The sequence below is a fragment of the Pseudoliparis swirei genome, chromosome 22, assembly GCF_029220125.1.
Source record: "Pseudoliparis swirei isolate HS2019 ecotype Mariana Trench chromosome 22, NWPU_hadal_v1, whole genome shotgun sequence".
In the NCBI taxonomy this organism is placed as follows: domain Eukaryota; kingdom Metazoa; phylum Chordata; class Actinopteri; order Perciformes; family Liparidae; genus Pseudoliparis; species Pseudoliparis swirei.
Window position 1 is genome coordinate 11,569,970 of NC_079409.1, and position 26,292 is coordinate 11,596,261.

At 43.8% G+C, this 26,292-nt stretch overlaps 2 protein-coding genes across 4 annotated transcripts; one reads left to right on the forward strand and one right to left on the reverse strand.

Moving 5' to 3' along the window:
* Positions 1 to 509: 509 nt before the first annotated feature.
* Positions 510 to 18,282, reverse strand: setd2 (SET domain containing 2, histone lysine methyltransferase). 3 transcript variants are annotated; one of them, XM_056443874.1, is made up of 22 exons: positions 17,985 to 18,282; positions 14,352 to 14,373; positions 10,282 to 14,261; positions 10,035 to 10,166; positions 9,568 to 9,696; positions 9,328 to 9,451; positions 9,140 to 9,217; positions 8,958 to 9,055; positions 8,642 to 8,774; positions 8,355 to 8,489; positions 8,139 to 8,267; positions 6,942 to 8,015; positions 6,774 to 6,822; positions 6,414 to 6,696; positions 5,956 to 6,292; positions 5,500 to 5,847; positions 5,097 to 5,222; positions 4,431 to 4,567; positions 4,230 to 4,344; positions 3,022 to 3,096; positions 2,800 to 2,901; positions 510 to 2,231 (listed from the first exon to the last, which is right to left on the reverse strand). In XM_056443874.1, exons 1-22 carry the CDS (start codon positions 18,017 to 18,019, stop codon positions 2,070 to 2,072), a joined length of 7,803 nt encoding a protein of 2,600 aa, XP_056299849.1. In that variant the 5' UTR covers positions 18,020 to 18,282; the 3' UTR covers positions 510 to 2,069. The 3 variants fall into 3 exon arrangements, with proteins under 3 accessions (XP_056299849.1, XP_056299848.1, XP_056299847.1); XM_056443873.1 differs by adding an exon at positions 16,532 to 16,653 and having other exon boundaries at positions 5,500 to 6,292; XM_056443872.1 differs by having other exon boundaries at positions 5,500 to 6,292.
* An 863-nt stretch (positions 18,283 to 19,145) lies between these two features.
* On the forward strand, positions 19,146 to 25,406 carry rbm12bb (RNA binding motif protein 12Bb). The gene is made up of 2 exons (XM_056444403.1): positions 19,146 to 19,233; positions 22,390 to 25,406. The coding sequence occupies exon 2, from the start codon at positions 22,412 to 22,414 to the stop codon at positions 24,332 to 24,334; it is 1,923 nt and encodes a 640-aa protein (XP_056300378.1). The 5' UTR covers positions 19,146 to 19,233; positions 22,390 to 22,411; the 3' UTR covers positions 24,335 to 25,406.
* The last annotated feature ends 886 nt before the right edge of the window (positions 25,407 to 26,292 follow it).

Consider the following 26,292-nt stretch of genomic DNA (forward strand, 5'->3'; position numbering starts at 1 on the left):
ATTCCTGCTCCCACTCAAATCTGTTTATGGTCTTTTTGCATTCAGTTGTAAGTGGGAGCAGGCATCTTGCATGGCCTAAGGCCGTGTTAGATGCCGTCACACACTCCAGACGGGACTGCTTAACTGCGGTCTGGAGCACACAGGCATCGGGCTGCGGAATGTGCGTACGCTGGGAGGGGGTTGGGACCCGAGAGAGGGGAAGCACAGCAGCGCCTCTCTTCTCTCGTCACGGGTCTCCACATTTAGAGCACGCTGAAGGTCTCTAATGAATGCAGTCGATCGCTTGGATTCCCTTTGCTGGGGACAAACATCTGGCTCAACGCTGCGTGCGCGCTGTCGTGGCATTCCTGCCATGTGCTCCGCTTATTACAGGAGGTAAACGATCTGAAAGAGGGTCGTGCGCACAGTTAGTCGTTTGTCAAGAGATCTCACGTCGTCTTGGATCTGGTCAAGTCTCTCCGACCGACACCCATGTGAACCCAATTCAAATGACACAACTGGGAAACGGATATCATTTTACAAAAGGTTTTATTTTTTTAAATGTTTGTACACTCGGTATGACAATGTGCTTACACAATACTTACAGTTAAGTAGGGTGAAACTTACTTTGTACATAGAAAAATAATAACAAAACAAAAAAGCAAACACTTGAAAATGTCCCCCACCACTGAAATAAAATAGAGGGCCGAGTCCGTGGGGTCCTACGTTTAACAAACTGATGTGGGAACTGCATCCGGAGGGCTGAGCTGGTGAGGGTGAGTGGGTGGGCTCCCTGTGCTCCCTGACACGACTCTCCTGCATACAGATTCTGTCATTTTACACATTATTTACACTTTCAATCATGAAATGATAGTCATTTTACAAAGTGTCTGCTTTTTTAGACACTCCCAAAACCATTATTCAATATATTCACATATAAAGCAATATACATATGTTGAAACTTTGTTTTAATGCAATTCAATCAAAACGGTGACCTAATGCTAATGAATCTACATTGACAACCGTAAAAATCTGGGAAATTAATGAGTGAGTTTGTGAAGCAAGTGTTGTTGAACTAAGACTAACTGTGATAAAGATGAACCAGAACACACAAGAGGTTTAGAAACGGTTAAAACTGCAATGCTACAACTTTTGACCTTCAGCATCATCCCTGTAAGAAGAGGAAACCAGGCAGAACAAGATGAGATAGGGGTTGGACTGGAAACGGCACATCAAACATGGCGTTGAAACCCGGCACCCGTTATAATACACACATTAATAAAAGACATATTGACCACCTTGCCAACCTGCTGGTTATTGACTGATCTCTAAGTGTGTCGTGAGTAAAAGCTCATCTCATATTATGAAGCAGGAGACGTGAAAGATTTACGATTTTTTCACAAGGATACCACTCAAACCTCGGCATCATGCATTCATAAAACAACAGAGGCTCCAAAGTCTCGTGGCTGAGAAGGCAGGGTTTGAGGAGCGGAAGTGTGGACCTCCACAGCCCAGTTAAAAGCAGCACCAGATAGTCAGTGTCAGGGGGGTTGAAGCGTGCACAAGAAAAGGGGAAGTGGGAGGGGCAAAGCACTGGACTTGTCTGTCATTGATCCATTTTAACAGTGGAAAGTAACAAAGAGACTTTGGTGAATAGGATACCAATGCTGATTCTAATGAGTAATACTCATTCAGGGCCAGACGAGTTTAAAAAGTGGAATTGAGGGGATCATCTTGGGAACATTTAAGAGCCACACATGAAAAGAAGGAAAAAATGGTTAAAAAAAAAAAACAGTCAGTGAAAACATGAGTCTCCGTAGCACCCCGCAGCGTCATCCTTTGAGAAAACTGCACCTGGAGTTTTTTTTCGGGTCGTTCAGCGACACTCGAGTCTCAAGTCAGTCTCGCGATCAGGGTACTTTGTGATCCACGGGGCCTGGAGAGCTTTATGGGCAGCAGTGCAATTCTTCTTCGTCATAAATATGCTTAAGAAACTACTTCACGGCTCAGGCTGGCCAGAACATACATGAAGGAGTGAATTGAAAGGCAAATCTGTGCTTCTCCTGCGCTCGAGCAGGAGAGTTCGGAGGCTAGTCCACCTCGGTGTCCTCCTTGGGCCTGTACACGGTGCCAAATCGCTGCATGTACTTCTTGATGTACTCCTTGGTCTTGTGCTTCACGTTCTCGTTACACTCAAGGTCCTCGGGATTATTGCAAGCCTTCAACTCCTTATTCATAACTCCGTGAGTTAGCTAGAGGAAAGGTGAGAGGTGAGGAAAGAGTTAGACATGTTTCTTGTCACAAAACTACAATAAATGATATAATAACAATGTATGCAAGTTGTGGCAGTTGGGTGGCTAATTCTCTTTTAGAGACTTTGTCCTTTGTAGACAATAAAATGCGATCTCTAAATGAGCGAAGCCCGACTCGTCCTTCTGTTTATTGTCCCGTGTCCTCAGAGATGTGGTATGTCCGAGTGGCACTCCCTACACACAGAATCCATGGAACAAGAATGCTTCCCTTTGAAGAAACACTGGTTGAAAAGAGCTCTTAGAAAGGGCCGAGTAAAACAAAGGAGAGGGAGATAATGGTTCAATGTGTTTTTAGTGTCTTCCAAAGATACAACACGAAAACATATGGCTGGAAAGAGAATTTATGTGAGCCCAACTAATTAGTTCTGGTTTGAGGGAAGCTTTGAAACCGTTGCCTTTAAAGTTAAAAGCGGACCAATACTTTCATTGTGCCGCGACCGCGTAGAGGCCGAGGAAAGGTTTACAAAGGAAGATCCAACAAGACGTGGAAACAACTCCTGGTTGTTACCTTTCTAGCCAGGTGTTTGAAATCTTCTGTGTTGCTGATGCGTCCAAGTTTGCAGTCTGGTTTCCGAAAAGGATTCAGACACGTCACTATGAACTGGGACATCTGAGTAAAGAAACACAGAAAAACATTGTTCAAAATAAAAGAATATATCTAAACAAATAAAAAAGTGCATGGGTGGCAAGAAGAGGTTTTGAATATGACATTTCGTTTCCAAAGGCTTACCTCTTTGCGAAATGTCTCTTTACTCTTTTTAGCCAGCTCACTGGACGTGTCCGCTTCAGCTGTCTTTGTGGAGAACTGTAATACAACACAATAGAAGAGATGGATAAGATGATTAGAAACACTTAGTGTAAAATAGTTATATCATATTATCGAGACATAACCTACCAGTCATTTTCTACAATTAAAACCACAAGTGAGGCCACACCTGTGCAGCAGCTCAATCAAACACAACAACTGGCTGCACAGCAGTAGCTCTCAAGGTCAGTGGGGCATCAAACAGCACCTGCTCACCAGCTACTTGACACAAAGCAGGGATATCCTGCCAGGATGCCGCCTCTCAGGCCCCAGCCATTAACAACAAAGGCAAGCAGGCAACAGCTGACCGCCTATACCCACAGCAAAGTGGTGAGGATCAAAATGACATGTACTGTAAAAACAGCAAGCGCCAAGGATTCACACAAACATGGTGCCAGGGCGAGGACTCCAGAAACAGTTTGGGACGCTTTAAAAGTGCGGAGCGTGTGCCTCGTGCTGGATGTGGACCGCCGTCACACACGTGCTGCTGGCATACGCTGCACGACATTGTCGCTGTTCGTGGCGGGAAATGTTGCATGAAAAGCATCGACGTCTCAATTTCAGCTTTGTTATGCATTTTGTTCCCCCAACGCCGTTACATTGTTTTTGTTAAACCTTTGTAATAACATTTTTTTTTAAAAAGAGACAAAGGGGACACTTGTGTACTTAAACTATAACACAAGAAACCCCAAATAAATGAATGTTAGGTCATCCAGATGGTTTATATTATCCTCAAAGTCAGGATAGGGAAGAAACCAAGAGAGAAAACCAAGGAGGCAGCGGAAGAAGAGATGAGCCGAGTCATCCCCCCCCCCTCCCCTCACGGCCTTGAGGCAGACAGCTGAGCAGGGGGTGGAGTGAGTGGCATCCCTCTTAAAATCTTTGTCTCCATGTAGATTCTGATGACGCCATTTTGCCACTCATCAACGAGCACATAACACTCACTGAATCTGGTGTCGTGCTGAGGTTACCCCCCCCCACCCAACCCCCCCTTCTGTGAGACACAGCTGCAAGTAATCTCTTGTGCAGCATCTTCAATTACTTGAAGGAACAAACACTATAATCATGTTCTGCTTCCAAGCAAACACTTTCTGGGAACCAAAATAAAAAGTGAAGCACACTTTGAAGCATACCTTGGAAGGATTCTCGTCATAGGTGGGAGTTCCCAGGTCCATCTCCGATTCATGGTCCACACTAGTGTTGTCACTACATCCATCCCAGTTTGTGGGAGGGTCCCACTGTGTTTGCCTAATGCACAGAGGAAAGTTATGTTTGATAGAAATGCAATGTGGGGAGGTTCTAGATGCAGAAGCACACTTCACAGCAATAGCTACCTGGTGGCAATATGGTAGTAGTAGATCTTGCCCTCAGGATCGCGGGCCACTTTCCAGTTGGGAGGTAGGACGATGGTTTTGGGTTTGGGGGGAGATGGGGGAGGCAGGTCTATCACATTGTTGGGTACAATCATTTCCTGGAGATTAGAGGAAATGGAGAATATGCATCAGCAGCAAACACATGGCATTTCTCTTTGAAGATCTCTTTTGGATTGTGCGGATAAAGAACCAGATTCCCTTTAGCTGCATGTCTACATGTAGTTTATAGTCATATATGACGGCATCGCGTTGAGATTCTCATTTACAAATGTAGCCTATTGAGTCCATCTTTAGTCACATCTTAAAAGTCATGTTGGCATTACATGGACAGGACCCACATATTGTAGCTGAATAATTTAGATATATACTACCACCTTGTGGCAACACTGAGACAATAGGTTTCCTTAAAATCACATTGCACAATTCAGATTTCTGAAAATCCCAAGGCAGAGACTTAATAACAAGCCTCTTGCATCACATCCCCCAAAACAGTGACAATAATGTGAGGATATAAATAAATCTTTCCTTCACCAATATTAATTTGCAGTTGTGAAGGATCAGTCAATGTTTTACATCTTGCCCAATAGTCTGTTTGCAAGTAAAAAGGACGCAGTGTGTATGAATGACCTGTTGGACAGTTTGGGACGTGACGATGGTGGTGACGGTGCCACCCTGCTGCACCACCACGCCCTGCTGATGGCCAGGATACACAGGCTGGCCATGCAGGTAGCTCGCTGTGGGTTCAGTGTACGCCTTCACAAACACAAATCAGATTACACGGTTACTGTGGACATCCAGAAATCACACTAAACAACAGTTCATCTGACACAAGGGATTACAAGCTTACAGCAATAGAGTTCTGATTGTTGTACCGAGATGACGCCATTCTTTTCCACACCATATTTGATTACTTTGCTTCGATTTAAAGCTTAACATGCTGGTAAAAAAACACTACATTGTTTAGGCAAATGATTATGACTATTACGGTAACAAACCAGAGGATATGAGCCCCAGGCAGAGAGCACCCTACCTGTATGACGGGAGCGTTGGCTTGTGGGTAGGCGGTGGGGATGCTGTAGATGGTTTGGCACGGCTGACCCTGGTAATAGATGGCCGTCTGTGTCTGAGGCGGTGCTGGGGCCGGGGCGTACTGCTGTGCAGGCTGTGTCTGCACAGTCACTGCCTGCTGAGTGGTGGGATCCCAGAGAGTGGTGTAGCTCTGCTGGCTCTGTACCTGAGGGGCCACCTGGGAGGGAACAGAGAGGACAGCTACGCCTGCATCCTGAGTTGCTACAGTTGGCTGGGAATACTGTTCGGGGTTCCCAGCGGCGAGGTCGGTGGTGGCGATGTGCTGAGAAAGATTAGCGATGGGAGGAGCCTGGGAAGTGGAAGATGGAGAGGACAGACCCAGTTCTGAGATAAGATGCTGAGGAGGTGTCTCTTCATAGTTCAGGGCGGGATCAACCGGAGGGGTAGGAAGTAGTACTTTGCCTGCGTTGGGGTTTGTTGGGTCCACAAAGGCCTGGATGGGATAGCCAGGAGGGTAGGTGATGAAGCCAGAGCTGGAGGCATAGACCAAAGCAGGGTCATACGCCATAGTTTGGAGCTGGAGCTGCTGCTGCTGTTGTTGTTGCTGCTGCTGCTGCTGTTGTTGTTGTTGTTGTTGTTGTTGTTGCTGCTCTTGTAGCTGCTGCTGCTGAAGCTGCTGCTGTTTCTGGGCTTCCCGCTGAGCAACCTCCTGCTCGAACAGCTTTCTGCGCTCCTCTGTGGACAGCTTGTTGCGCTCCTTGCCCCGAGTCTTGCTGCTGTTTGATGCGTCAAACCTGAAGAATCCAGAGAACAAGACCACGGATGACTGCCAAAAGTATCCTATGATATGACCAAGACTACAGTCTGCTTTGAAGACACTCTTCACAATGTTCCCCCAATCACAACAATTCTTACCGCTCTTCAGTGCGTCGGCTGCTCCTCTCGTAGGACGCCGGTGGTGAAGCTGAGCGTCTCCTCCGTCTCTCTGTGCTGCGTTGTGGAGTTTTGTCAGAGACTCGATCGCGGTCTCGGTCTCGATCGCGTTCTCTGTCTCGGTCCCTGTCCCAGTCTCGATCCCTGTCTCGGTCATAATCTCGCTCTCTGTCACGTTCTCTCTCCTTCTCTCGCTCTCTTTCACGTTCTCGGCTACCAGAAGTTGTACGTGGCGTCAAAGCTGCGTCTCGATCTCGGCTGCGATCTGTGAGAAATGTAAAGTTAGCCAAAATCAAATGGAAAACAAACCTAGGCCAAAAGTTAGCATTGGATTAAATTTACCATTTGCTTCTTTTTCCACCTGACTCTTCTTTGGTATTCTGTAGACCTCCTGAAAGTGCGAGAACAACTTTGACTTTTAAATTCCGAAAACAATAGTATGCAAAGAGATTATATTGTTATACATGTTTCACAATATCTGCCTTTAAAAAGGAATCGGTTTGTGCTCACCTTCAGATCCTTCCAGCTGTCCAGAAGCCGGGCAGCCATGCCGCTAATGTCCAATGCACCGAGTTGGGTCTCCTGACTCCTCTCGCTCTCCACATCTGAGACACCTTCCTCCTCATCCTGAGAAGGAGTTCCTATCACTGATGGGTCGACGGGGGTCGCAATAACCTCAGCGGGCACACCGGCCTCCGGGGTCTCGGAGCTCGGGGCTGCATCAGTGGTAGATTCACCAGGTTGTGCCTCACTGCCTGGTGGTTTCTCAGCTTCTTGTGTCTCTGCCTGGGACTCCATATTCTCTAAAGGCCGCTCCGGTGGAAGATCAGCTTCATCTGTTCGGATGGACTGACTCTCTGGTTCGAGGACTTCAACGGCGGGCTGGTCTCCTTCCAGTTTATCCTTTTCTGTCGCCGGCTGACTGGCCTGCTCCTCCCTCCTCTCCTGTTCTTCACCAGGCTCTTTTGGCGCCTCAAGTTCACCCAAATGCCCCTCACTCGCATCCGTTTTCATCTCAATTTCCTCCTCCAAATCTAGCTCAATTTGTTCTTGTACCTCCTCAGTTTGATGTTGTGGACTGATTACACTCATCCCCGGCTCTTCCTCGTTCTCCCCTTTGATCGGATCTTCTTCTTTCACCGGCTCTTCCATTGTTTCTTTAGTTGGCTCTGCAGATTCACATACAGGCTCTGCCTTCAACCGTTTGCTGTCAAGAAGTCCTGAATGTGAGGAGGCATCTTCTTCCTCATCATCGTCTTCCTCCTCTTCATCCTTCCCATCAGAAGCTTTGCTAGCATCAGAGAGAGCGCTGTCCAGACTGTTTTCACTGATGATTTTAAGGCGGCGATACACAGCAGGTTTTGACGTGTCCCCGTCCAATTCTGATCCCAGTTTGGTGGAGGACCCATCGGGAGTGTTGAGGGGTGTTTGAGCACGGGAGGTGTTCTCACTGGAGTAGCCATCTATCTCGACAGGGTGAGGGAGAGTTTTTGTCTGGGCCCATCGCTGGATGAAGCTCAGGACTCTGCTCTCTTCCAACATGTTCTTAGTAGAGATAGGCAGCACAGCCAAGGTCTTCATTATCTGGCAGCAGAATCATATAAAATTAGCAAACAAATAACCGTGCAAGATTCAAATTCCTTGATACGCAAGTGAGATGTAGCAATATTATGAATGTTTTAATGCAAACTCAATGGCATATGTCACCTCTAACTGCAGTTTGTTGTTATTAGCACTGTTGCCTTTGGCTTCAGAAAGCTCCACCATGAAGATCCACAGCAAAGACAATCCATGATGGTCCAGGAACTGCTTCAGGCATGATGGATTTTGAGTATCCTATGAAGCACAAACATGTATATTACTTGATGCAAATGATAACAGGTACCAACAATATAAAACGGGCATCAACCACTCATGTCATACTTGTATGAGCTTAAAACAGATGAGTTTCTGCTCCATGGTTTCCACTCGGACCATTAGCCTGCAGAGAGCCACCACCTGTTTCTCATCGTAAAGGCCTTCTCCATTCTCCAATAACGCCTCAAGCTCCTCATCAACCTGAGGAAGGACAAAGTAATGTCAACGTCGAAAACAACACATTTACTTCAAGACATTTTAGACAGAGAGAAATGTGGAACCATATTAACATGACTGGCAGCCAGATGTAAACCAATGTGAAGATCCTTTGAAATTTGACTGAAAGCACTGACCGTGGTGAGAGCGTTCTTTCGACTGCGGTCTTTTTTCATCTTCCCTCCTGCTGCCCGAACACTGACTCGGTTCTCCCCACCCAGGAAGCCTCTGCAGCTGGGAGCTCCACAGAAGCATTTCTGTGCTTCTTTGCTGTAGAAACAGAAACAACAAAAAGGTGAAGCCATTAATTAGGTTAAATAACGACTCTTAAATAATATATCTGAAGACTTTAAAAGTATCACAACATAACATATAACCGTTTTCAGACAGGCAACACAAACATAGACAGCACAAAAAGCGTGGAGGATAAGAATAACTGCAGAGAAACAGTACCCATATCTCTGGAACTGGTAGTCAAACGTCAGTTCAGTTCCCGCAGTAACCACCTTGGAGGTGAAGAACCCGACTCTAAGCTGGCCGTTGACAGTCCACTGGATTGGAATAAAAATCATCATTAGGCGAGTCAGCGTTCAGTAAGTTCACCTGAAAGATAACCGTTTATTTTGCCACTGTACCTTCTGGGTCTCACAGTTGGGCTCGCAGCTATGGTTCATAAATCGAGAGCAATTTCCCTTCAGCGTTGCATCAATGATCTGAAGAGACATAATGCAATGTCAACGATTTCTACCACTTTACCTGAATCATGAAGCCTGATTGCAGTTTACATATTAACGTTAAGTGAATGTGTTGTATCATCCCATACCTCATTATTCTTTAGGGACATGAAGTAGTAGTGGATATTCTTGTTGCGAGCAAACTCTTTCACCCTTGTTTTGAACTCCTTGTGGTCCAATACCTCCCCGCAGTATTCCAGCACAAAGGTGTTTCTGAAAGATTGAAATATAATAAAACAATAAAAATGGAGTAGGTCGCTCCACAATTACTACAGTCTTTGTAAATATTGTAATGTTACATGCAAGGATAACATTTTAAAACGGCTTACGAAGCCAACTCTCTCGCTGCCCGTAGACCCCAGCCCTTGTCTTCTGTGAGGATAACCTCAAAGTCGGCATGTAGCCTCTTTTGAAAGCGTCGGTTGGAGCAGTAGGCTCCATTCAGGCACCGCGAGGAGCTGAAAACAACAAATTCTTCAAAACAAATACTTTAACAGGAACTGTTTTGATTGTAAATCTCCATATGTTAACAGGTTTAACCCTTTAACTGTTGTTAAATTAAATGATTGTGGATGTTAAAAAGCATGATTTATACTGACGCTGTCCAGCTTATAATTAGGCAAACTATATTTTACTAATGCAAAAGCAACAACATTTGTTAGGTAGTTGAAAATCAGATACAAGTATTTGAACTCTACCAATGCAATAATTTGACTACCAATTCAAATAGGTACACACACACACAAAAAACATTGCATTCTGAGATGCCGTCACAGCTATCTAATAATTTACTCACCACTCAATCATCAGCAGCCGGTTTAAACAGTCTTCCCCGCATGCCATGACTCCCCTTGAACGCTCCTCTCTAGGCAGCATCGGGCATTCACATTGCATTCTCTTGATATCTCGATGAGATTTGCTCTTTTTTCTGTGAACAGAATTAAAAGAAGTAAACAATTAAGAATTTAAAAAATGTTTTTATATTGCGACGCTACTTATTTGTCCAAGAAAATAATCTGTTCTCCGGCGGGACAACAACTCACCTCTCAGTCAGATACATGTTCTCCTCAATCAAGTCAAAGTAAGGGGGCATCTTCTTAGACCTGGCGCACTCTTTCCATCTACTGCCGTCTCGAAAGTCTCGCAGATTGAGCGTCGGCCGCTGCACCTCATCTTTGACGTGACTTTCCTTTGGGACGTCGGCATCTCTTTGACGCTCCCTTTTGCCTGCTGGCCCAGCTTCCGCCTCGTTGTCTGAATCCGACTCGATCTCTGGCCGCCTTTTCTTGGGAGGGCCCCGGCCTCTGTGGGGTCTGAAGTGGTCTTCTCTCGGGGGGTCAGGCACAGCAGAGCCCCTGCTATTGCTGCTTATTTCATGCCCTTGTACAAAGCTTGATGACCCAGGAGTGTGAAGTCCCCTGCATTCAACGGCTATTTTACTGAGGTCAGATAGTTTCTCGCCACTGTAGTCGTCATGGTCATTAGTTAGAGAGTCAGGATGAATTTCACCTGCGAGATCCTGATAATGTTCATGCCCATGGAGGTAGGCTTGTCTGCTAGTCTGTGTGTTTGGGGATTGGTGGGTCCATGTGGCATTGCTCTGCCTGTGCTCCTGTTCTGTGAGAGAGGTTTCAGTCAGTTTAGCGTTTGGTATCTGTGGCCCATGACTGCTATCGGGCTGCTGGTATGTACTACTGGGCTGCTCCGGTTGCGTAGAATCCCAACCCAGGCTGAATCCATTCCTTTCATTGACATTGTCAACAGTGGGAAAATCATCATGTTGGTAATGGGAGTAGACCCTGTCCCCTCTGCTGCTTATATTATGCGCTGTGTGCCCTGGCCCACACTGTCTGGAATTATCGCGGCTGTGATCTGTGGCACTGCCATGGGCACCAATAAGACCAGCCGTGTACGTCTGTGCAATGACGGAGCTGGAACCCTCCGATTGACTGGTGCTATCAATCATATTACTCTGGGATTGACACAACATGCTGCGATGAAATAGTTCGTTCACACCAACACACGGAGCATTGGTCTCCATGAATGCGGAAGGACTCCCCTCCACTTGTTGTACGCCTGGATTTGGGATTTCATTGATATTCACATTGTGCAGACTGCGCGAGGAAGCACCAGTGTCATGTGAATTCATCGTTAGCGAAGAATTCTTTGGCACCACCACGACAGAATGCAATCGTTTTATAGCCTCCCCGCAATCAGAGTCATACTCCGAGTTGTCACTATCACTGATCTCGCTCTGCTCTCCTGATGCATGCTGATGAAGTAATGCTCTCTTACTCAATTTGTTCTTGTGAGAGCTGCCCTTGGATTTGTCTTCACGATCATTGCCATTCCAGCTCTGCATCTTTGCATCTTTGTAGACCTGTGATGCATCTTTGAGGTGCAGAGGCGTGTCTGTATTTGCTTTTTGAGAAACCCTCAGTTTTAAGTCACAGTGGTCAATGCTGGCGCTCGCTTGCGAGTGCTCATTTTGGTCTTTGTATTTATCGGTCGTGTCCGAGCCAACTTCCTGCTTAGACATCTCAGTCTGCTTCACCAGCATGGAATGTTGCTGAATAGTATCTTTCATGTCAGAGTCTTGTTGGTTATAGTCTTTAGAAAATTCAATTTCTTTGACAGAGATGACTTTTTTTACACTATGCTTACTCTCTGCACAAAGTGTCCTCTGTGAGTTATCACTCTCTGGGGTGTCCTGCCCAACAATATCCCATCGGGACTTTTTGGTAGAACCGCTGCTCTTTTTAACAGTATCCATATTTTGCTGTTCAAGTGTCAACTGACCCTCAGATTCAAGACACGGTGAATCAAATATGAGCGGCATACTTGTGCCAGACGGCTCCTCGACGGTCAAAACTTTAACAGTCTCTGGTTCAGAGTTCTGCAGGACACCGTGGGTGTTTGGTAAACCAGCTGTGTCAATTAAGGATGACCGGAGCAAACAGTCAACAACCTTCTTGTCCTGGCTGCATATTACACTATCATTACTACTGCATGCATTTAAGTCCACTGCATTTGAGTTCACGTGTGGTTGAATATTAGAAGAGAGTGTATCCTTCACATTGGTCAAGTTTTCATGGGCCGCATTTTCATACCTCAGGCTTTCACTTATGGTGACAGTTGAGGTCTCAACTTCAAGGTATGATTTAGTTTCTGTTGAGCTCTTGGATGACGATTCTTGCAAACTCGTCTCAGTCCATGAGACAAAATCCTGACCACAATGTTCAATTTCAACTTGTTGAGGAAATGATTTTTCTTTTTCACTCTGGGAACATGAATCCGTGGCATTTGTAGACGGCGGTGCTTCGCCAGGGCTGTGAAATATGTCATTTGATTGCCTATCATGTCTGCTGGTTTTCTGAGAAGATCTGGTAGGGGTCGTCTGCTTCGAGTCTGGCCTACTGGTTTTCTTTAGTGAGTTTTTACAGTTCTCCTCCAAGCCAGAGTTTTTGCCAGAGGCCTGCGATTTTCCCATATGATCTGCCTCAGTGTCACTAGAGCTGCTTTTTTGACGTTTTTCATATGTTTGAGAGTGGATATGCATACTGGAAGAAGAGGATTTGCGATTGCTCTCTGAATTGTGATGGCTGCTAGATTTACGGTAACTGGAGTCCATATCAGGAGAGCACTTTCGCTGGGAATCAGAGTCTGATAGTCGCTTTGAAGTCCTTTCAGACTTTGACAATTGTGTTCTTTTATCCAACTCCGAAGAGTGAGGAGAATTTGCAGATTTAGAGGCTTTCTCCGATTTTGAGTAGGAAGATGATTTTGAGTCTTTATATGAGCTTGAATGGGCGGACAATCTACTGGAGTCACTTGTCCGTGTCCGTGTCTTCCTGTGGTCATCCTCAGAGTCAGAACTGTCACGAGTTCTGTCAGTGCGAGAGCGTGAACATCTTATCTCTCTGCGTGGAGAACTACGGTGAGATCTTCGATCAGAATCATGATAGTATGACCTTTCGGAGTGAGATCCTCTGTCGCCTCGGGATCTCTCTGATCTGTGAGATGAACTTGTTCGCGACCCTCTTGATCGAGAACGTGATCTAGACCGGGACCGTCTGCGATCTTTGTCTGATCGAGATGAACGCGAGCATGTGTGTCTGGAATCACGGTCTGTTTTGGAGTAACTAGAAGACCGTTCATGATTCTCTGACCGCTTAGAGGAACTTTTTTCCCTTTCTTCCAGATGTGAACCAGAGGAAGACTTTTTTACCTCTTTGCTTTTGCTGTCAGAGTTTCTTCTACATTTAGAGTCGACGGATTTGCGACTAGAAGACATCTGGCCTGAATCTCCATCGGATTCTGAGCCAGGGGGAGCACTATCAGTTGGGGACCTTGTTTTCCTTTTGTCTGCCTTACTATCCTGCTCACCACTGCTGGAACTCTCTCCATCTTTTCCTGAGGAAGCAGGTGGCTTCTTGGGGCTAGGGGTTACCCTCGTCTCCGGGGCTTCAATGTGAGAATTCTCAGATGGGCAGACACTGACGACATTCTGAGGTGGGGGAACTGGAAATTCAGTTACACTTGCTGGTATCTGTAGAACCTGCAATTGAGGAGAGAGAGGTTCCTCCGGCACAACAGATGTTGGTTTCTCATCAGTCACAGAGACACTTAGAATTTGTTTCTTGAAATGCATTTGAGCTAAATCAGTTCTCAGTATGGTGGGTGAGCAGACTGGTGTTTGAGAAGGTGTCTCTGCGATCGTCGGCACCATGGGAGTTTGGTTTTGCTCAGTTGGGCTGTCCGTATCCTGCTCTTCATTGTCTGAGGTTGACTGTAATGAGGCAGCGTTAGGCTCAGCAGCAAACTTGTCAGGACTGCCAGGGATGAAGAACGGGCTCTGCAGTGGCTTCTTGGTTGGTGCGAAGCTGAAGGACACTTTCTGACGATCCTGATCTTCTAAGTTGACCTTCATCTTGGTCCCTTTCGGCAAGAGATGGTTGGATAGCATGACTCTGGGAGACAGGCTTTTGATTAGAGCTGCCTTGGATAGGCCCTCCACCGTCACCTACAATAAAAGGGAAACCACTTGTAACTTGAGTTTTTTTGAAGATCTGGAAAGTTAGACATAGGGCTCATCAATTTTGTTTGAACTTACCGAGGCGCCACTCCCCTCCTCTCTTTAGTTATACATTAACATCGTGGGAACATAAAAAAGAGGAAAAACACAAATCAATTTACACAGTTCATGTAGCACAACAACCCTAACCCTCATTCTTTCAACATATTTCAAATATAAGGACTACCAACTGAGGTCCCCAAGAAGAAACAACCATTACAGCTAAATGTATTTAGAAAATATTGCATAATAGTAATCTGGAAAAAAAAACAATTAGCTAATTTGTTTATTAAAGTTAGTTAATTTGAAAGTTGAAAATAGACAGAGCACATGAGGAAATGTGTTTTCTGCATCTGTAGCCCTACCCCCCTGATGCTTCAAATTATGACCCAGGGCAAGAATTGTATCCATCTATTTGATTGTATTTATTAAAACTGCATAGGCAGCCATTGAGACGTTTAACTTGGGCACCCAGGGCCCCAATTCCTTTGTATAAAAAAAGAAGATATAATGATTTGGAAAGAATGATATGAAGTCAGTAGGAACAAACAGAGACAATGTCATGAAAGATGGGGATGATAAAATAGCTGCTTGTTCTTGGGTCATGACGACAAGACAGCTCCTTTTAAAATAAAATATTAATGTTAGAACCAAACGGTTCTAAAGCTGAAGCTTTGGCCAGTAGCAGGAGCATGACTTTGGTGATGCAGAGAACTGATCCACAGCAGTGCTCTCGATTGCCATCAAAAATCATACATTTTCATTTCAACGGTTCACCTGACCTTAAAACCTAACGGTAATTAAGTGGGAAAATTAAATGAAGAGAACTATTGATTGTTTCTCAAAGAAAAAGCTGCAGTGCTCTGAAACTGAAAGGTTGTTGATAGCCCCTTGGACTTTCTGTGCCATCTAACCCAACATCTTTGGCAGAGATGGCCTCATCTAACAAAAAAAAAAAAAGCATCAGCATATTTATTAATAATTAAATAAACTACATATGGTGACAAATTTAAAACAGATTACAAAAGTAACACTTAAAACGCATTAGTGCAACTAAATGAAATAGTTAGGTGAACCGGTTCAAATATTGTAATAGGTTAGTCTGCAGCAATGCACCTCTCGGAAAACCATGCAAAGGATGAACAAACAGGTGTGTCATTCACCCAGAGGACCTGTCTCTTATTGGGAGGCTTCAGTGGTAAACAATGAGCCACCTTGCAGTTATACCCTTTCTTAACTATGACATATGTGCAAACTACTGGTCTTTATTCCTAATCCTGAACCCATATAGCATACACTCGATCCCGAAACAAGGGTGGAAATAAACTCCAACTCACATTATATATCTTAAATTGTCTACATTGCAGCCCCCCCCCCCAAAGAAAGACCCAGCAGATGCCAAGGGTTCACCCAAAAAATGTGCAGAGATGAATAGCTGTTTTTTTGTTCCTCCGTTTCCCCCATTATAGTGTGTGTATTTTCCTGGGTAGGCTCAATAAGGGTGCTGAGCAACTATTGGGTCATTTAATCCTTTGGGATTTTATTTCTTTCCCTTTCTCTCTGTGACCTTCAAAATGAGATACGTCTGCTGCGACATTCTCTTGTATAGAACGGGCTATACAAATCAGATTACAGTCAAATGATTAATGGTCTTGGCCTACCAGACCAAGAACTTTGCATTTTAGCTTGATGTTACAGGTGTATTTTTCACTAAATATAAGGATGTTATTGTAACTGTATTGAAGAACTGTTTAATGTTGTACGGTGATAAACATGACCTGTGAGCACTGAACATATGATCCAAGAACAAGCATTGGATCCATCGTTTATATATTGTGACTAAGTCTCATTTCCTACCGACTAATTATGTAATTTTTTGTATGTAACAATGTTAAATTACACATCTTCACATTTCATTTAGAGGTGTGTCAATGTCACAGGCAAAGATGGATGGGTACAAGCATATGAAGACATGTTATTCAACACATTTCGAAGAGGATAGTCTTGTAGTTTAAATTGTAAAATAACTCAGTGCATAAATAATGGGAATGCCTTGGGATGAACTTGATATTAAGATGTTTTAAAATGGTAAAGAAATGCACAGAATGCATCCAAAACAAAATCAAATTTGGAAAACATACTAAGATTATTCTCAATTTCATATCAATCTACTCCAAACAAAACATACACTGTGAGTTGCATTTTGTGCTGTCTAATACCTGATCTCTGATTTGAGCGGAGTGTCCATTGAGAAACTCGTCTAGGATTAGTAGGCCTGAAGAGGCTGCTGGCCAAGAATAATCCAAATCAGAGAAATGAGCCCTCCAAAGTGACGCCACACCTGACAAAAGAAAGATAGGGTTGCAATGAACTGAGTCCTGTTTGTCTACAACAGTTTACAGCTACTCTGTCAGGAACTTGTTGTCATTTTGTCCATTTCAATTAGAGGTTGACATATTAAATAGTGTTTAGGAGTGAATGTTGCTTCTGCAAAACACAGGCTTCCCTCCGCGAGACTTCTGGGATGTGTCGTTGCAATGTGGCAAAGATAACGTTAGTGGTTTCACCTTTTAATATCAATGTCTTCTATTTTACCAGCTCGGTGGTCTCTTCTCGTGTCGCTTTGGTTACAACTGTTAGGTTGTAATACACAACCAAGGTAAAGCTTAATACTACTATCACGGTGGAAGATTTAAAAAAAACATGGATGCAGGGTGAGCTCAGAACACGCATCTCAATAACAGACATGTAACGTTAAGGTTAACGTGAAAGCAAGAGTAAGCAAATGGCCTTCAGAAAACAAAGGCTGTCTGTATAATGACGATTTAAGCGCAGGGGCACATCGAGCCTTTTGTAAAGACAAACGGGGACTGTTTCGAGGCTAATTAGGGAACCAACTAAAGCATGGCCTGTGCGGAGGATTGGATCCAGCCTAAATATGGCCTTTAAAAAGGTCGCTTTTGCCCACTGTGACCGGAGAATGTGTCGCAAACCGCCCAACACAGTGAAATACTCCACCAAGATGTGCCAACTAGTCATACTACATCATATACAAGTAGTAAACTGGCAGCGGAGATGGCACGACCTGAACTGTTCGACGCAAACGCTGATTTAATAATAAAAAAATTTAAATATATATATCAGAAGTAGCTCAAGCTAAGCTAACGTGTGTCAGCTAACGTGACCAGAGAGCCACCATTAAAGATGTTGTGATTAATCCACGTCGTTAATGCTGACTAGCAAACAAGTGTATGCGGGAATGCAATCCGTGTGACGTTTGGTGGGTTGTTTCGGTCACGCAGCTGAGGAAACAAATCAGTATATACACGGTGACGGAATTATGCTAGCATCGGAGGCTAAAGCAAGCTAGGTTAGCTAGCGGGACTAGCAGTCACTGGGCTAACGCTGCTGTTGATAACTTGTGTTTTGCTATCGAGATGGGATCGAATGGGGAAAGTCACAGTTATACGTATCTCACGGAGAGCTCGTCACGTTTCTAACTGAATGAAGAAGAAACGACGGGTTTGAGTGTTTGTTTCTCTTTATACGACGCAGCCTCGAGCCTCTGCACCGGCTTCACTAGCATGCTAGCTGGTCGTGTTTTGTCTGACTGGTGTGTAACTAAACCACACTACTTCACCTCATAAATAGTGCAAACTACGAGGTACTTACTTTACGAAGTGCTTTAGGTCACACGGTTCCTCCATCTTCGAAATCACCGGCAATCGAGCCTTTTGGAAAACATCAAGCAACAATGTGTGCCGACGTCAAACCCACACGGAGCTGTCGGAGACGACGGTCGGCTGGAGGCTCCGCTGGTCAACTACCGAGCTCACAGAAGCTCACATAGTTAGTCAGGCGGAGGACAACAAACCTCCGAGGAAACCCAGCGACAGAAAGTGTTTCAGTTTGGTCCAATTGGTGGATTAGAATCGGAGTGACAACGACGATCTGCTTGAAGGATTGTCAACATTTCTTTGAAATGTCTTGTATTCCTCTGTGTCTCTGTGGCGGCTGTTCCAACAACATCACATGACGTGGGAGCGCGAACCTGGAGCGCAGTGCGGGCCCGAGCGAGACCAGAATTATATATATAATATTATTACACAGATACATATGAAAGCCCCACAGTGCCTTGTTTGAGGACACACCTCAGGGAGACCGAGAGTCAAACTGAATGGAAACAACTTTACTTGGTCTGAATTTAGACCTATACGAAATATACAGATACAACTCTAAATGTTGCTAGATGTAGGCCTACTTATTCAGGTCAAACAGAAAATGTCATAATCTGACGAGATGAAATTGCCTTGATATTGAATGTGTGTTTCACAACAAAAATCTTGAAATAAAACTTGCTTTAACTGAGAGGAAAGGGTTTAGATTAGAATATATTGACGGGTTGATTTAGAAAAAGATTCACTGAATTTGTGGAGGTCAGGTCAGGGACAAACTAAAATAGAATAGAATAAAATATATAATTAACTAACAAAGCAATAGTGCAAACATGTGTTTATTTGGCTACATCTTTGCACTATTGTTTTGTTTGCTTTGTTAGTTAATTTAATAATATATTATATTTAGTTTTATATTTTGCATTTGTTATATTGTATTGCTTACCTGTATGTATAAATGCTAATGTAGAAAAAAAAGTCCCCTTGCGGTATTCATAAAGTAACTATATACTGTATATCCATGCTTTAATAACGTACATCCTTCATTAAATCATGATAGTACCACCCCGACCCGGCAGGTGGCGCCTTCACCCATCACGGTGAGTCAAACAAGTCCATAAAGTTGGGCGGAAGATGAACATTGCTTCCCCCATATGCACTTTGAGAAGAGACTGAGCAACACGAAGCCAAACGAGACTGATCTGATCGCTATCTTGCTTTCGCACGAGTCTCTGACTGTCGATTGTGTAAGTTGTGTCGCTGGTCGGGGAGTTGTCTTTACTGTGGTGTTATTTATAAAGATCGTATTCTCATCGCGTTGGCCTTCAAATGAGCCACCCGCTAACGCTCCAGGCCTAGCTAGCTGCATCTTGTTGAGCCTTGTGTGAAGAGCAAGAGCGTCGTGCTCGCTGTCCGCCACCTCACTGGCTAACCAGCACATTTGGACTCGTCCCATTCCACCCAACGTAGTAGTAGTAGTCTCAGATTATGTCTGTTTTAATCGCTTCAAACTCGTTGCATCTGGGATGAAATGCTGGCGGCGTTGATGGTAACAAGCGGGCTAACGTCACTGTGGACCGTCTCACACCGGGGCGGTGGTTCTTTTCTCAAGTCGGTGCCCTCATATTGGATTTTACTACGTGGGCTTACAACTTAGCTGGCTACATGCCATTCACTTCATTTGGTAACTAGTGTTTCTCTGATTAATGCGCATGTGTGTCACGAGCTACCAAAAGCCCAAACGCAGTGCATACGAGCTAAAGTTAGTCATACGTAGTCTATAAGAGTTTATGAATTGACTTTAGTCTATAAGAGCTCAATTTAGTCTGTTAGAATAAGAGCTTAAGTTACACTATAAGAGCTAATGCTGGTTACTTGGCAGTTGATATTGGTTGGGTTTTGTCATTCAGGGTGCATTTGAGAAATACCTTCCATCTCTCAGGTGCATTATGCTGACTCGGATAGTGTAAGAATTATAGCAAGCTTGTTATTTGATTTGAATCGCTCTTTTGATTTAAATTTGTTTAGTGTGGGCGATGATATATATTATTCATAAGAAATGCTTTTGGGTTAATGGTATATTTGAGCTGAAAGCTTTTGACTGTGTAGAGATTATCGGGCCGCTGTTACGCACTGTTTACCTTCAATTAATTGCGGGAACGATTTTTTCCAGCCCAGGTTGTCCCTCCGTCCCATTGCCTGACAGAAGTACCACACATTCAAGAGCAGGATTTCTTTACATTTTATTTTTATGAATTGAATACATTTCCAACTGCCTGTTTGTTTCAGCTCATTTGAGTAGTGGTTCGTGAATCTTTCCTGTTTGCGCGTTGACTGGCTGACGATCGCACTATAGGACTACCATTCAGCTGGCACATAGCCTTCATTGACTGACTTTATAAGCTATGAGGTTTGGAAATGCAACCGGGCATACAAAGGTTTATGAAACATGGGTGTCGTAAGAATATGTCATACGTTTGACAGATGTATGGCGTATAAAAACAATTTGGCTGACTTCTGGATGGAGGACAGTTTTGGCTTCATGGCGGCACATACGATGCTCCCAAATGTAATGAATGGGAACTCTGAAGAGGAGACGATTACTCTTTCTCCGGGACAACTGCTAGACTATACTTCGTTTACTCCAGAATATACAGAAGAGGAAATGTTGCTGAGGCGAGCAGAGCATGACACAGGAAAAGCAACAAGAGGGGACACTGCCGCAATTGGATTAACCAGAACGCCAGCCTCTGGAATGAACAGACTGCAGCAGTGGTGTAGATGGCCAAACAATGCAATCCACACCATTGTTTGTTCTGCCATGAATGGGATATTTTGTTAGCGCACGGTTGCGATCCAGTCGATTAACCTTTTGAGTGACGAGACATCCTGGTTTCAGTGCTCTCCTGCATATGTGCAGTCAAAATTAGTTTGGCATCCCTTGTAGCTCGTATGTTTTGTTCATTAACTGCACAGAAATGTACGGCTGCATGATTCAGGAAACAACTGCCACTTGGATAAGTATTGACCCCTTTACAGGTTTTTAAGCAATAATCTCTAATTGTGGACCCAGTTTGGCAACAGCAGTTGCGAAGTGCAACAGTTTGTCAAGCAATATATCAAATTCAAAATGAATTGTCTTCTGTGTAAGCCAATTACAGATGTTACTCGGATCAACCAAAGAGGCATTCAGCTGAAAATCCCCAATTAGCTCGTCACTTGCTTGTAATCTTTCTGCAAGTCTGTAGAACTTGAGGCCGCTGTTGGAATATCGATTTTGACAACAGGACATGCAACAACCAGTACTTTTGATTCACGGTTCAAAGCTTACTAGCTCATCAGAATGGCCGGGGCATATCTTGGATGACACTGGCTGTAAAAGGATCTATAGTCAAATGTGCGAGTTTAAATGAAGTTCTCTTGGTTTTAATTGTAAATTGTTGGGCTTTTTGTCTTGTGGTTCTGTTGTGACAGATTTGGAGCTTTGGTTGGAAAGTAGTTTCTGCGAATAATAACAGTGATATTTTTCGTGTGAGTTACTTCCTGTGTCCCACTTGAAGAACTGCCTTACAAGTTTGCAATTCAAGACCTAATTTATGATGGATCAACAAGGCTGTCCCATACTCAAGGACCCACCAAATGCATTGAACTGGTGTTATTGATCATTTGGTTGGTTGAATAAGTGGAACTACTTGGTGGTAAGCTTGAACATCTCTGACCCACACTGGACTCGGCACTAGGATCACGGCAAGGAACCTACATTTGAAAAGATGGCCATTGTGACTTTGTGGACTGTCGCATTATGTGCTGTGACACATATTTCGGAATCTGTTCATCCAGTACTAGTTCTCAGATCTTGAACTTCAACTGCTTTCATCGAAATATATATGGAGAATTGGAATAATTACCCTATGGCGTGATTTAATAGGAGGTTCTGATAAGATGATCAAGGACAATGGTGCCAGATAGATTGTTGCTTTGTGTATTTTGACTGGCTGACTTTTGTACTTTTAAGCCAATATTGGAATGCATTTCTGAAGGCACTGGTGAAGGACCTGCAGCTGGGTATGAATAAATGTGTGATACGTCTGAATGTAGCGGAAACAATTTGGCTTTGAATTGTTTGAAAAAACAGAAGTTGCTTGTTTATATTGTGGGTTGAGACAAGAGTGAGCTACGGTACATGTGCAATTGTTATGTCGACCTCAACCGTTTTAATTCCTCTGCGGTAGTGAAAGCGAGTGGTGTGGACACCGAGTGCACTGGTGTCCCTTGTCTCTGATGTCTCTGGTCTCACATTGCTATTCCAGTTCAGTGGCGTTACATTGGAATGCCAGGAAGTGGACAGTGAGCTGGAAAAGCTCCGTTGGCAATAATGCTATTCTATACCCCTCTGTCTGCAGGTGCTGTTGTTTGTACTTCAGCATGGCGGTCGTCATCCGTTTACAGGGACTAAAGGTCACAGCAGGTTCTGAGGATATTCGCAAGTTCTTCACTGGCCTCAAAATTCCGGATGGAGGGGTGCATATAATTGGTGGGGAGCGAGATGAAGCTTTCATTATCTTTGCTTCGGATGAAGATGCAAGAAGAGCCATGATACGGTCAGGAGGTTGCATTAAGGGGTCACCTGTTGCATTGCTACTAAGTAGTAAAGCAGAGATGCAGAACGTGCTTGAAAAAAGTGCAATAAATGCAGAGCCAGATCAAAAGAGGCGACTCGAGGAGAATGCGAGGTGCGCTAGAAGATCTGTGGACCCGGAGATGGGCAGGAGATCGGCGAGCAGATCGGATTATTCTCCCCTCCACCACCAGAGGGCTTCAAACTCGAATGACTTTTTGCACGTGTTTCTAAAAGGAATGCCATTTTCTGTGACCGAAGAGGAAGTCCGGGACTTTTTCTGTGGTTTACGAATTGATGAAATTGTCTTATTGAAAAATGCAAATGGTACAAACGATGGGAAAGGTCTGGTCCAATTTGCAACAAAAGAGGATGCAAATGAATCCCTGAAGAGGGATAGGGGATACATTGGCTCGAGGTATGTGGAGATTTCCACAACAACGGCAGACGATTGGCGCCGGGTTACAGGCAAAATGGCGATGGCTGTCAACACGGATGATAACTTTGAAAGGGACCGATCACCCATTCGCCAGCAAAGGAATCCACATCCTGTGAGGTCACAATCACCTTTTGCTCCGATGCCCGTTGCCGCTTCTGACAATGAGTACTGCGTTTTGATGGAAAATCTGTCCTTTACAGCTGATAAAGAAGACGTAAAAAGTATTTTTCGAAATGCAAAGCTTGAGGATGACCAGATTCTCTACTTGATGGGCAATGATGGGAGAAGAACGAGGTCCACATTTGTGCTGTTCAAAAATCTGCCTGACTATTGTGACGCCATATCTCCTGAAAAACGGCAGTTTTTCAACCGGTGGATTTATACACGGCCAATCTCAAGAGAGAAAATGATCGCCCTTCTGGAAGCTCAGAGCACCGATGTCGGACCGTCTAGCACCAATGTCGGACCTTCTGGAAACTCTGAACTTCAGGATCGGCCTCCGTCTTATGACTCAGAGAAAGTTTGTGTGTTCATGCGGAACCTACCATTTGATGTGCAGAAATTTGAGATCATGAACTTCTTCCTCGGGTTTAATATCACAGAGGACAAGGTGTTTGTGCTGCATGACCATGAAGGTGCTGGAGTTGGGAAGGCTTTGGTTCTCTTCCGGGCGGAGGCGGAGGCTATGAGTGCACTCTCTCGCAATGGACAGAGGTGTCTTGGGTCAGAAGTCCTACTCAAATGCATTTCACGTTCTCAGATGCGGCAGTTGGGTGTTGAGCCGCCACTGGTGCAAGAACCAATTGTGCAACAGCCGCTGCAAAGAGATGAGCGATTCTCAGGCAGGAGAAGCGAGGCGTCCTACCACCCCGGTGACACACAATATCCTGACCTTAGGATTCCTCAGGACGGTAATGTACCAATGGCTAATACACACGCCCACGGCTATGGAGGCTGTGAGAATCAGCCCTATGCAGTCGGCCCTTACGGCCCACACGGCGGAGGTAATGGTGTTCATGGTGGCTTTGGTCCCCCAGTGCAGCATTTTGATATTCACACCTGCGTTAAGCTACTTAACTTACCATTTCAAATCAGAAGTGAAGAAATCTATGACTTCTGCTATGGGTTTCGCATTGTCCCTGGATCTGTCACACTTCACTATCACCAGAGTGGGAAACCGAAAGGCACCGCAACTGCAGTATTTGAGTGCCGTCAGGAGGCGTTAACGGCAGTTGAGGAACTGAGTGGAAGACCCATTGGTCCAAGAAAAATACATCTAATACTTGTGTGAAAGGGAGATCTTTTCACGGCACCTTATGTGCCCTAGCAGTGTAGTTAGGACACGTTAACAATGTTGATGAAACAAGTTTATTTAAAGGAAGCTATAGGCTTTTCTTTCTATTTTTTATATGATTTTTATTTTTTACTCTTTATGCCATGGCTTTGTGATTGTAGAAGCTATTTATTTTGTTAATATTTAGTTTTTTGTTTTTTTACAAGCAGCATTGTTTAATGATTTAAATAAAGTTTTCTTATTTAGGTTAGATTGTTTTAGGATAGCTTTTTCATTGATAACTTTTAGTTTAATTATTTTTTGTCTGGATATACTTAGTCTTTTGGTTGTTCATTTGTTTATTCCTTGGGTAATGCTGTGGGCACTTGGGGTTATCTGTAGGAGTAGGCAGGGGCGGGACCAGCATGAACCTCGGTAGGTCTATGTTTATTTTTATTTTTTTACAATAGCGGGAGAAGAAGCATGAGGAGGTCCTTTGTTCTTTTGTTTGCTTTAGTTAAATAAATTAGCGTCCCTTTCATTTGTGGTGTCTTGTTTGTTTTTTGTATATATAAATATATACAAATGTACTAGTGGCCAATCATTGTGAATATAATGAAATTTGCTATACATTTTTGGTCTTACTGTGGGTTTTTCTTACATGTTGGACTTTGGGGTTTTTATTCTTTGCTTATCCTAAAAATAAGCACTCGATTTGGGGTTCTCATTTGCTCAATCATTGACATTTGTGGGGGATTTAACTTCCGACAGTGTGGCAAATGTATGTAAATTGCATTTTGCTACATGTGGCTGGTGTTTAAGTGTTTTTATAAAAAAATACATACCTTTTTAAATTGTCAGTTTTTCTTCATAGATCTGTCACATACAATGTGAATGCATTTTGCTTACATTAACTGTGTATAAAACTTGCTTGTTAATCACCAATAATAACAGGAATGAGCTACTCACCGCTCTGAAGGGTATAACCTTAAATCTAATTGTTAGGATTTAGTTGGGATGTTTGCCTTTTTTATAAAAAGTATCATTTGTGAAAATGTCCCTCCTAATAAAAGAAAACGATGAAGTTTGATTTGCATCCTCTTGCGATTCCAGTTAGATGGATTTAACACAAATGCATCAGTCATAAATGTAAAAATATATTCAGCTCATGGAAAGCCAGAGTATTTGAGTTTCATCCACAACATTTTAGCTGTAGGAAAAATCTCAGACACGGATCTCGTATTCAAAAGGTATATATACACAAATGTATTCTCATAAACTACTTTTGGGGAATATTCTTTTGGATTTTGAATAGCTTGCTGTTCCATATTGCAGCATTACAAACCTTTTGAGATGAATAAAGTTTGAGGTGAACTGTTCTTGTATACCTTCGATAGGCAAACCCTATATCCAAAACGATCACAACATTTATAATGTGCAATATCAGAAACAATCTACACTTGCCGTTTCCCCAATATGTAAAGTATTCCCTCTGGTCTGATAATGTTGAGAATACGTTTTATTTTGAAAAATGTTAACCGGAAGTTATGTATTTCCCTTAACTGCCGTATCCCGGTTGACATGATCACTGCAGGGCAGGCAGAGCACGCGGAAGGAGCCGTTTGAAAACACAGGTGACTAATTTATCATAAAATGTCCTTCATTCAAAGTAAAATTACTTCGAAGTGAACTCATAACTTTCCGGTTCGCGTTATTTGACCCGTTGGTACCGGCTAAAATGACTGTTTCGCAGTTAAAACTTCTGCAACATTTACGAGCTGCATTTATCACTCAACGTTAACTTTTTTAAAGTCGTGTTTCGTGTTACTAGATTATTAGTCGGTACCGTTAACTTATGTTAACGGTCAACTCGTACACGTGAACAGGTGCTCACGTCTACGGGGGCGTGAGCTGCTGTTAAGTCCACAGATGTCTGAACCACTGCGATGGGCAACACGCGTCCTCCACCTGCGTGT